The sequence below is a fragment of the Sturnira hondurensis genome, unplaced genomic scaffold (assembly GCF_014824575.4).
Source record: "Sturnira hondurensis isolate 20B ecotype Veracruz unplaced genomic scaffold, ASM1482457v3 Scaffold0000880, whole genome shotgun sequence".
Taxonomy (NCBI): Eukaryota; Metazoa; Chordata; class Mammalia; order Chiroptera; family Phyllostomidae; genus Sturnira; species Sturnira hondurensis.
In genome coordinates, this window is record NW_028073511.1 from 886,964 (window position 1) to 899,313 (window position 12,350).

General features: G+C 38.1%; 1 protein-coding gene and 1 non-coding gene across 4 annotated transcripts in view; both read right to left on the minus strand.

Moving 5' to 3' along the window:
* KIF6 (kinesin family member 6) overlaps positions 1 to 12,350 on the minus strand; it is a 427,352-nt gene that overhangs the window by 253,587 nt on the left and 161,415 nt on the right. For all 3 annotated transcript variants that reach the window (XR_005067343.1, XM_037052020.1, XM_037052033.1), the window contains one exon: positions 3,080 to 3,183. Coding sequence is in view for 2 of the 3 variants with exons in the window: in XM_037052020.1 (XP_036907915.1) it covers positions 3,080 to 3,183 (104 nt within the window). In the remaining variant the exon portion in view is untranslated. The remainder of the gene's footprint in view (positions 1 to 3,079; positions 3,184 to 12,350) is intronic.
* Positions 1,257 to 1,363, minus strand: LOC118994454 (U6 spliceosomal RNA). Its single transcript, XR_005068052.1, has one exon. It is a non-coding gene; the product is annotated as a U6 spliceosomal RNA (small nuclear RNA).

A 12,350-nucleotide genomic window follows, 5' to 3' on the forward strand; every position in this document is an offset into this window, starting at 1 on the left:
CTCTTGTAGGCAGCATACGTAGAGGTCATGTTTTCTTATCCACTCAGTTATGTCTTTTAGGTGGAGCATTTAAGGTAGCTATTGATAAGTACTTATTCCTTGCCATTTTACTCCCTTTATACCTGTGTTCCTCTCTCACTATAATTAGCACTTGTATCCTATTGTGCAAGTGCTGCCAAAACAAAATCACAAAGCCTAGGGAACAAACCTACATCCGCAAAAATATTCCTCCCTTCCACAATACCACTGTCAACAGCAAATGAATCAGTATTAATAAGGTGGTAAAAACATTAAGACTATTATAAGAAAGGAGAGAAATAAACTATAATATAAAATATAGTAACTTAATATGCACAAACTTGATGGAAAAGAAATGAATGTTAAAAATCTATGCAGGAAAGAAAATACTGCTAATCATGGAGGAGATCACAGTGGATTTTGTCTTGGTAGACTCTAGTATTTACCACTGTTTTTTTCTTTCTGTATTGATCTCTGGTGAAATCAGATGTTGACCTTTCTGAACTTAAGCAGCCTGCCTCCAAGTCTGCCAGGGATCTACTGTCTGTGGCTGTCTCCTTCTGTTGTTAATCTAGTCACACTGCACCTAGCAGTCAGGCTTATGCCCCCATGGGGCAGGAAAGACTTCCTCCTGGTGTCAGGGCTATTGTTTCTCCTCAGGTTGCTGCTGCTTGGAGGGAAGTGGTCTGCCTGTGCAGGATGGCTGCTGCAGTATGGGGGATGACTCCACACTGGGATCCTGGTATCTACTCTCTCAGCTTTCTACCCAAAACTCTTGTCCCCAGTTTCTCCTTAGGCATCTCCAGCATACCCTGTGCTGCTCTACATCCGCTGGAGCCCTGGGTAAGTGGCTGAAAATGAAATTTTGTGCATTGGCCCTTAAACAGCTTTTTATATCTCAAGCTCTCCATCTTTGGCAGAGAGAAACCCAGCTGCTTTTCACTGTCAGTTGTTACCTGTGTAGTTTTTGGGCTCTGGTGCTCTAGGCTGGGAATCCAAGCCAAAGGTTTAGACCCCACACTTCTCAAGGGGATCCAACCAGTTGCTTAATTATCCCTCTTACATTGCCACCTGTGGGTGCCCATCCAGCCTTCTCAAGTCTCCACCACACTCTCCACCAGTCAGTGCTGAAGATAGTTCCTCTGTCTATCCAAGGTTATAAGGCTCTTCTTTCATCATTGTACTGTTTTTTGTTCTGGGTGACCTCTCCACAATTTAGTTGTAATTTAAGATTGGTCGAAAATACAAAACACTTCAAAAATTTGCGTGTCATTCTTGCACAGGGGCCAGGTGAATCTTCTCTGTGTCATTCTAATTTTAGTATATGTGCTGCCAAAGCAAGCACTGGATGCTTTTTTATGTCAGCTCTACAATTCCCCAGATTTGGTGCAGCTGAGACTACCTGCAGTGTACATTTACTTAATCTGACTTCAGAATTTTACCCTTGAACCAAGCCTCCTGAGTCATATGCAGGATACACAGGAATTAAGAAAAACACTGGTACTTATTTGATATGTTGGTCATTTCCCCTTTTGTCCCTGGAAACTCCATTCCATGACCTTTTTAACAGCTGGCTTCTGGGTAGTTCAGCCAATGGGAGTCACTGGGAAAGGGGCTGGAAGGGGAGAAGAGGGAGAAGCTAGGGCTTCCTACCAGGATGATGCCTTTCCCAGCACCTGGGGCTTCTCAGTGGCCCTGCTTCCATTGGTGACAGCATTCACTGTGGTCCAGCTCATGTATGTCAGCTCCACTCAGGCTTTGCTATCACAACCTTCTACCCCTGTCCCTTGTTCCAGGGCCATGGCAGCTACTGCCTGTCCTGATTGCTGGATGTTGCAGCGTGTCCACTATACCACGTCCTTTACAGTATGTATCCTCTATTCAATTCCTTTTGTGGAAAGGTTTAGAATGATTTTATCTTCCTGGCAGGACCATGGCATGAAAATCAAAATTCTGAGGTGACACCTTCAAAGATAATAATTGGTAATTCCTTTTTTGAGGTGACAGGAGGACCATAGTGAAGAAATTCTCAGTACGTAAGATACCTCAACTTACTTCAAGGAGTGACATGAAATTTTTAAAAATGTGAATTTTGGCATGATATTTCAGCTTATAGTTGCATATATGCCACAAAGGAGTTTTGTGAGGAAAGCCTTAAGGGCCTATCATATTATTAAACACACTCTTCTAAAATTAGGAAATGCTATGTAGAGGAATAGAAGCTGACTGTATAACAGAAAACTTGCTTAGACTTACCTCCAGGGGCAGCCATGAAATAGTTTAAAGAAAATACTTTTATTATCTCTGTTATTTACCATTTTCTATGTTGAGAGAGGGTTAGGTGAAATGGCAATATACATTTAGAAAGATCTTGTGTAGCTCTAGTTCTTATTTGGAAATAGAAACTACCACTGCCTTCCAAGCCTTGTCTATTATTATCGCTCCACCAACACTTCCTAAGCAGCACAGAAACAACAAGAAAGCCCCTCATAATTAGAGAGAAAATGGGAGTCATCTCATGCCATATGGCCACACATCTGAAGGCTCTGAATGATGCTGCCCTCATGTAAAGCCCTGAACACCTGGTTTCATTTCCATTTCAAGTGTTTGAACAATAGTATATGGGCCACCTATGTATTAAAAGAGAGAGCTTACTTTTGCAGGGGATTTATTGGTGCTTGCAGCAAGATGCTGTTTAATACAAAACGAGATTCTTGACTTCCTTTCAGATCGGAGGTCCACAGTGTGAGAGTGTTTGGTAGATGTGTTTTAAAACTGCATGACAATTACACAACCCCTTTTCTTTAGTTGGCACAAGAAGGGCATTCCCACCCTCCATGCTCTGTTCCCTGCTTCCTCAAAGCTTGGTGGACAAAAACACTACCAGCCTGAGCCAGCTTTTCATGGAAAGCTGCCACTCTTAACTGGCGCCTCCATGGAATTTCAGACTGTCCCAGGAGACCTTCACGCTTTGAGGTGAATTCATAACACTAGGGCCAACAAAGAAGTTAACACAACCTTATACTGTCAAGGAAAAAGGAAAAAAAGTCTGCATGCTTACTGAAGGAGCTCTGCCTCTGTGAGCGCCTCTGTCCTCTGCTCCCCAGTGACAATGGCCAGTTCGTCCTTCAGCTCCTGGATTTCCTTTTGTAGGCGGATAATCATCTACAAACGGCAAGGCAGAGAGTAAACGTCAGCTCCTAATTAAAGGGAACTTGGTGAGAGAGAACATACATTTTTCTTTGTTTTTTTAATCCTAACCCAAGAATATGTTTATTGATTTTAGAGAGATGGGGAGGGAGGGAGAGAGAGAGAGAGAGACATTGATCAATTGCCTCCCATACACGCCTAGATGATAGACCAGAGATCGAACCTGCAACCTAGGGATGTGCCTTGATGGGGAACTGAACCTGATACCTTTTGGTGAGACATCTGACCAGGGTCATACATCTTCAAATTATAAAGTATTTTGAGGATGTAAAAATGTATAGAGAATGATGTAAAAGGCACCCCCATACCTACTACTAAGCACTGTTAAATCTTTTGTTAGAATAGTTTTAAAATTCTTTTTAACAAATAAAACATTACTGACAAAACTAGAACTCCTTATTCCTATTCCCCTTCTGTCCTTCCTGAGGTTGTCACTAAACTGCATGTGCTGGGGAGCATTTCCCCATGTTTTCAGATATTACTCCACATGTATGGATGTACTGTAAATAATGTATGGTATCATTTTCTACACCTTTAATTTTATGGAAATGTTATTATCACTGCACCGACACTGCCTTTTATAAGAACATGTACTTGCAACTTTTTTTTCCCAATGTGTGGTTGCCTCTCAAGTGGCCCCCACCAGGGACCTGGCCCACAACCCAGGCATGAGCCCTGACTGGGAATCGAACCACTGACCCTTTGGTTTGCAGCCTGCGCTCAATCCACTGAGCTATACCAGCCAGTCCCAAGTTTCTTTATACCAATTTGTACTGCATAATGTCACTCTAGTTCCTTAATTTTCAGAGAGATTATATATATATAACTTAAGTAAGGGAATAGATCACAATTTAGTTATCCACGTTTCCTGTTGATGGACATTTAGGATTTTTGTCTCTGGGCACATATGTGAGTTTCCCCATAGTGCACACTATGGGGAATTGTGTGATAGTAGAGTATCATATCTTCCCTTTATTATACAATATATATTTTTTCTTTTTTAAAAATATATTTTGATTATGCTATTGCAGTTGTCCCATTTTTTTCTCCCCTTTATTCCCCTCTGCCCTGTATCCCAGCTCCCTACAGCATGCCCCCTGCCCTTAGTTCATGTCCTTGGGTCACACTTATAAACTCTTTGGCTTCTCCATTTCCCATACTATTCTTAAGCTCCCACCCCCACCCCCCCATCTATTTTGTACCTACCATTTCTGCTTCTTATTTCCTGTACCTTCTTCTCCCATTCTCCCCTCCCCCTCCCTGCTGATAACCCCCCCATGTGATCTCCATTTCTGTGATTCTGTTTCTGTTATAGTTGTTTGCTTAGTTTTTTGGTTTTTTTTTAGGCTTGGTTGTTCATAGTTGTGAGTTTATTGTCATTTTACTGTTTGCATTTTTGATCTTCTTTTTCTTAGATAGTCCCTTTAACATTTCTTATAGTAAGGGCTTGGTGCTGATAAACTACTTTAACTTGATCTTATCTGGGAAGCACTTTATCTGCCCTTCCATTCTAAATGAAAGCTTTGCTGGATAGAGTAATCCTGGATGTAGGTCCTTGCCTTTCATGACTGTAAATACTGCTTTCCAGCTCCTTTTTGCCTGAAAGGTTTCTTTTGAGAAAACAGCTGCTAGTCTTATGGAAACTGCTTCATAGGCAAATGTCTCCTTTTCTCTTGCTGCTTTTAAAATTCTCTCTTTATCTTTAATCTTGAGTAATGTAATTATGATGTGCCTTGGTGTGTGCTTCCTTGGGTCCAACTCCTTTGGGACTCTGAGCTGCCTGGACTTCCTGGAAGTCTATTTCCTTTGCCAGATTGGGGAAGTTCTCCTTCATTGTGTTTTCAAATAAGTTTTCAATTTCTTGCTCTTCTTCTTCTTCTTCTGGCACCCCTATGATTTGGATGTTGGAAAGCTTAAAGTAGTCTCAGAGGTTTCTAAGCCCCTCCTCTTTTTTTTTTTTTTTTGAATTCTTGTTTCTTCAGTCTGTTCTGGTTGGATGTTTATTTCTTTCTTCTGTTCTAAACCATTAATTTGAGTCCTGGTTTCCTTCCTGTCACTGTTGGTTCCCTGTGCATTTTCCTTTACTTCACTTTGCGTAGCCTTCACATTTTCCTCTCTTTTATGACCAAAATCAACTAATTCCGCGAGCATCCTGATCACCAATGTTTTGAGCTGGGCATCTGAGGATAGAGATAGGTTGGCTATCTCTTCATCACTTAGTTCTATTTTTGGAGCTCTGATCTGCTCTTTCATTTGGGCCTTATATTTTTGTCTTCGTGCACCTGTTACATAGAAAGGGGTGGAACCTTAGGTATTTACCAGGGCAGGGTAACCGATGTTGCTGTGCCGTGTTGCTCTATGTGGGGGAGGGGTTTGAGATGGAAAAATGTTGCTTGCTCAGTTCTCTGACAGCTTTCAGTCACTTCTTCTACTATCCACAAACAAATTGGGCCTGTCTGTTGCTGGTTCCAAGGTGGGTGGTTTTGTGTACATTCTAGGACCCTGTGAGTCTCTCCAATGGACTCTTCTGTGATATTGGGAGTTTCTTCCATCTCAACCTCCACAGGTTTTATAGTCAGAGCTTTGAGGCTTTACTTTCCTATGCTGGAACCCTGCCTTGTGAGGTCTGTCTCAATCCTTGGTTGTTCCACCCAGTTTATCCGCATGCAAATATGGGACTGCCCCCTCCACCAGCCACTGCTTCTCCAACTCTGCCAGTCACCCTCTTGCCAAGAGTCCTCTTCAATGTGGCTGCCCACCTCTCTCCACCCTTCCTGCTGGTCTGGATGAATATTTCTTCTTTAACTCCTTGGTTGTCAGACTTCCATACAGTTCAATTTTCTGGTACTTCTGGATTTTTTTTTATATGTTGTTCTTTTGGTTGTGCAAGGAGGCAAAGTGTGTCTACCTATGCCTCCATCTTGGCTGAAAGTCCTACATAATATGTTGTTAATCTTTTCTTCAGAGTTGTATAAATTTCCATTCTCATCAGCTGCGTATACATGTTCCCTTTTCCCACATTTTTGTCACTACATATGTAGCACAGGCAGAGACTTTAATTCTGTCAATCAGGTACATGTAAAATGGTATCTCAATCAGGTCTAATCTGCATTTTCATGATTATTAGAGAAGTTGATTGTTTTCATATACATGGGCTGTTTGGGTCTGCTCCTCTGTGAATTATTTATTCACATTCTTGCTCAAATTCAATTGGGTTGTTTTTGCTTCTCTTTATTCATTTGCAAGCTTCTTTACATAGTCTGGATATGAACACTTTATTAGTTTTGTTCAATACACACACTTTCTTCCAATTGATGTCATATTTTTCATTTTGTAGTGTTGTTTTTGGTACATGAAAGTTTTAAATTTCAATATAATTTTATTATCAATTTCTTCCCTTACGAGTTGTATTCCTGTGTATCCTTAAAGAAAATCTATTTTACCTAAAACCATAGGAACATTTTCGTATATATTTCTATAAAAGTTTTAAAGCTTTGCTTATCACATTCAGGTTGATTTTACTTTGTATAAAGTATGAGATCTGGATCTAATTTGTTTAGTTTTTATACAGCTAGCCATGATAGGTTTGCTGTTATATAACATATTTTCACATATAAATGCATCTTTTTCTAGGCTATTGGCTAACAACATTTCTCTGCTTGCCTATATATATGGCTTGCCACTCTGTTTTAATGAGTTTAAAACATTTTGGCATCTAGATAGAACAAGACACTTCCATCTTGTTCTTTTCCATAACAGACTTGGCTATTCTTGGTCATTTCCTCTTTCATATAAATTTTAGACCCAGCTTATAAAATTCTGCCAAATGCTCTCCTCAAATTTTAACAGAAAATAAATTTGATTAAAATAAATAAAATAAATTTAGTCAGGTGTCAAATTCATGATGCTGAATCATCATATCCATAAACATGGTATGGTTTTCCACTGATTCTTTTTATAAAGATTTATAGTTTTCTCTGTAAATACCTCATGTCTTTAATTAGATTTTTCCTAGAATTTTAAAAAGTCTGTTGCTATTGTAAATGCAATTATTGTAAAATTGCATTTTCTAATTGTTGGTTTTTTGATTTATAGGAAAGTGATTCATTTTATATATGGATTATGCACTAAATAATTTTATGAACATCATTTTGGACTGTTTATCATTAAATGCTCTCTTGAATGTTGTATATAAGCAACCAAATTGTGTGCAAGTAATAATAGAACTTGTTCTTCTTTCTCAAATCCTCATTCATTTCTTAAAAATTGTCTCTGTCCTAGCTAGGACTTCCAAGTGTTTCAGAATGATATTAAAAATAGAAAGTAAATAGTGCTTGGTTTAGAATATTTTGTTTCATTTTATTTCATTTAACTCTTAAAATTTAGATCTTTCTATTTAACTTTTATGTCCAGATGAGCAAATATGTAAAGGAAAGAAAAGAAAAGGCATGCTTGCCTTATTCCCTTTAACAATCCCCTTTTAAAATGGTTGCTGTAAAAGTGCCAATTTGGCAACTGGCCACTTGACAAGAGCACAAATTTGAGGGTCAAATTGTTATTTCAGAGTGGCATTAAAATCTAATTTATATATGTATATATATATATATATATATATATATATATATATATATATATAGGCATACCTTGGAGATGTTGTGGGTCCAATTCCAGACTACCTGTAATAAAGCAAGTATCAAAATAAAAAAAAATAAATAAATAAATAAAAAAAAATAAAATAAAATGGTTGTTGTAATATTTGGTTGATGCCCTTAATCACTCTAAGCACATTCAATATTCAGGCAGTCCTGCGAGGGAAGTTCACAGTGATACAGGCCTATCTAAAAAAGACAGAACTATTTCAAGTAAACAACCAAACCCTACAAGAACTCAAGGAACAACAACAAAGACAGCCCAGAGCAAGTAGACGGAAGGAAATAACCAATATCAGAGCAGAATTAAATGACATAAAGAGTAAAAGGACAATTCTAAGGATCAATGAATCCAGAAGTTGGTTCTTTGAAAAGATAATGAAACCAACAAGCCTTTAAGCAGACTCATCAAGAAAAAAAGAGAGTGGACCCAAGTAAACAAAACCAGAAATGAAAGAGGAGAGATTACAACTGATACTACAGAAATACAAAGGATTGTAAGAAATTACTATGAAGTACTATATGTCAAAAAATTTGAAAACCTAGGTGAAATGGACAAATTTATAGAAAAATATAATCTTCCAAAACGCAAGGAATAAGAAGCAGAAAGCCTGAATAGATCAATAATGGCTGATGAAATTGAAGCAGTAATCAAAAAGCTTCCAATGTACAAAAGCCCTGGACCAGACAGTTTCACAGAAGAATTTTTAGGATTTAAAGATGAGCTAAACCCTATCCTTCACAGATTATTCCAAAAAAATCCCCCAAAATGGAACACTCCCAAACTCTTTTTATGAAGCCAGCATCACCCTAATCCCAAAATCAGATAAAGACATAACAAAGAAAGAAAACTTCAGGCCAATATTGCTGATGAACATAGATGCCAAAATTCTCAACAAAATATTGGCAAACCTCATCCAGTAATATGTTAAAAAAGATCATACACCATGATAAGGTGGGATTCATCCCAGGTATGCAAGGACGGTACAATATTCGCAAATCAATAAACACAATATATCACTTAAACAAAAGGAAAGACAAAAATCACATGATCATAGCAATAGATGCAGAAAAAGCATTTGATAAGGTACAGCACCCATTTGTGATAAAAAATTAGCAAAGTTGGAATAAAGGGAGCATAGCTCAACATAATAAAGTCCATGTTGGCTGTAGAGACCTACAGCCAACACCATACTCAATAGGAAAAACCTTAGAGCTTTCCCACTAAGATCAGGAATAAGACAAGGATGTCTGCTCTCACCATTCCTATCCAACATAGTATTGGAAGTTCTATCTGCAGCAATCAGACTAGAAAAAGAAATAAAAGGCATACAAACTGGAAAGGAGGAAGCAAAACTGTCACTGTGTGCAGATGACATGATAGTATACATAGAAAATCCTATAGACTCCACCAAAAAACTACTCAACCTAGTAAGTGAATTTGGCAAAACAGCAGGATACAAAGTCAATATTCAGAAACCAAAGGCTTTTTTTGTACGTCAACAATGAAATATCAGAAACTGAAATCAGGAAAAAGATCCAATTTTATGTATAGAAAAAAGAAAAATAAAATACCTAGGAATAAACTTAACCAAGGAAGTAAAAGACCTACATTCAGAAAACTACACAACACTGAAGAAAGAAATTAAGGTAAACGCAAACAAATGAAGCATGTACAATGCTCACGGATTGGAAGAATTAACATAATCAAAATGTTCATACTACTACCCAAAGCAATTTATAGATTCAATGCAATCCCTATTAAAGCACCCAAGACATATTTCACAGATATAGAACAAACACTTCAAAAATTTATATGGAACCATAAATGGCTCCAAATAGCTGCAGCAATTTTGAGAAAGAAGAGCAAAGTAGGAGGGTTCACAATGCCTGATATCAAACTGTATTACAAGGCCACTGTAATCAAAACTGCCTGGTACTGGCATAAGTAAAGACACATAGACCAATGGAACAGAACAGAGAGCACAGAAATAAACCCAAGTCTCTATGGTCAATTAATATTTGACAAAGGGGGAAGCAGCATAAAATGGAGTAAAAATAGCCTCTTCAACAAATGGTGTTGGGAGATCTGGACAGCTACATGCAAAAAAATGAAACTCCATCACCAAATTATACCATACACAAAAATAAATTCAAAGTGGACAAAAGACTTAAATATGTGCGTAACACCATAAAAGTTCCAGAGGAAAACATGGGCAGGAAAATCTCAGACATTCCACACAGCAACATCTTCATAAATATGTCCCCTAGAGCAAGGGACATAAAGGAAAGAATTAACAAATGGGACCTCATCAAATTAAAAGTCTTCTGCAAGGCCAAAGAAACTAGCATCAAAATGAAAAGAGAGCCAACTGGATAGGAAAACATATTTGCCAATGATACCTCAGACAAGGGTTTGATCTCCAAAATATATAAAGAACTCACACGACCCACTTTAGGAAGATAAAAAACCCAGTTAAAAATGGCCAAAAGACTTGAACAGGCACTTCTCCAAGGAGGACATACAGAGGGCCCTGACACATATGAAAGGATGCTCAGCATCACTAGCCATCAGAGAGATGCACATTAAAACCACAATGTGATACCACTTCACACTGGTGAGAAAGGCCATTACAAACAAATCAACAAACAAATGATGGAGAGGATGTGGAGAAAAGGGAATCCTGGTGCACTGTTGGTGGGAATGCAGACTGGTGCAGCCACTGTGGAAAACATTATGGAATTTCCTCAGAAAACTAAAAACGGAACTGCCTTTTAACCCAGCAATTCCACTGCTGGGATTATACCCTAAGGGCCCTGAAACACCAATCCAAAAGACCCCATGCACCCCAATGTTCATAGCAGCACAATTTATAATAGCCAAGCACTGGAAGAAAGCTAAGTGCCCATCAGCAAATAAGTGGATCAGAAATCTATGGTACATTTACACAATGGAATACTACGCAGCAGAGAGAAAGAAGGAGCTTGTACCCTTTGCAATGGCATGGATGGAACTGGAGAGCATTATGCTTAGTAGTGAGTGACAAATACCATTATGATCTCACCTTTAACTGGAACCTAATCAACAAAAGGAAAAAGCAAGCAAAATATAACCAGAGACATTGAAATTAAAAACAATCTGACGGTAATCATAGGGGAGGTGGGAGGGGATAATGGGGAAAAGGGTTTTCAGGAACAAGTATAAAGGACACATGTACAAAACCAAGGTGGGAGTGGAAGCAGGGGAGGGAGGTGGGATTGGTTGGCATGGGGGGGAGTGGTGGGGGAAAAATGCAGATAACTGTAATTGAACAATAATAAAATAATTTTAAAAATTAGAAAAAAGGAATGTTCGATATGCAAAGTTTGATGAATCTTCCAATGTGTGAATGTTTAATGTTAGCAAATATTTTGTTCTGCATCTAATGATGTGATCACATAATTTTCATCTTTTAAACTGTAAATGTGATGAATCACCTTAAGTTGTGTAATTATTTTGTTACTATGAACAACCTCAGAGATACAAAGGAGTATAAGAACACTTTGCACACCAACTGACATAACTGAAACCCCTTAAGTGAACACCAATGTACCCACTACTTAGCTTAAGAAATAAACAACAGAGACATTGAAATAAAGGAAAAACTTACAGTAACCAGAGAAAAGGGGGGAGAAGGATAATGGGGGGATACAGGAGAAGGGCCATGGACAAACATATATAAAGGACAAATAAGCCAGGCAGTGAAAGACAAATACCATATGATATCACCTTTAACAGGAATGTAAACAACAAAACAAACAAGCAAGCAAAATGTAACCAAAGACACTGAAATACAGAACGTGCTGACAGGGTCCAGAGGGTAGACGGGAGAGAAGCACAGAGTAAAAGGGGATGGACTCACATGAATAAGTATGAAAGACACATGGACAATAACTAAGACGGGGGCGGAGATGGGAGGGGGGTGGGGAGCACTGGGGGGTGCAGGGCTGGGAAGACAAGAAAGAAAACTGTACTTGAACAAAAGTTAAATAAATTAAAAAATAATAAATTAAAAAAAAAAAAGGACACATGGACAAAGCCAAAGGTGGTAGGTTCGGGATGGGAGGAGGGGATGGGTCTGTCATGGGGGCATGGCAAGGTGAAAATGGAGACAACTGAACTTAAATAACAAAAAATAAATTAAAAAATATTATGACTGAAAAAAACAGAAATAAAACATTACAGACTCTTTTAAAGCCCTTGTCCCTGTATAGCTTTCCCTAAATGAATTTTCCTTTAAAATTCCCTAAATTTGGTGTTTATTTTTCCCATGGTTATTTTTCTTTTACTATACATTCATTTCTTTTCTAATGATACCACCTATTATATTAATGATCATATGATCGATCATAATGCAAAGTTCCTAAAGTAAGATTTAGTGGGTGAAATCCAACTTTTATTCTTTAATATTTGGTAAACATAAAAAAAAAAAA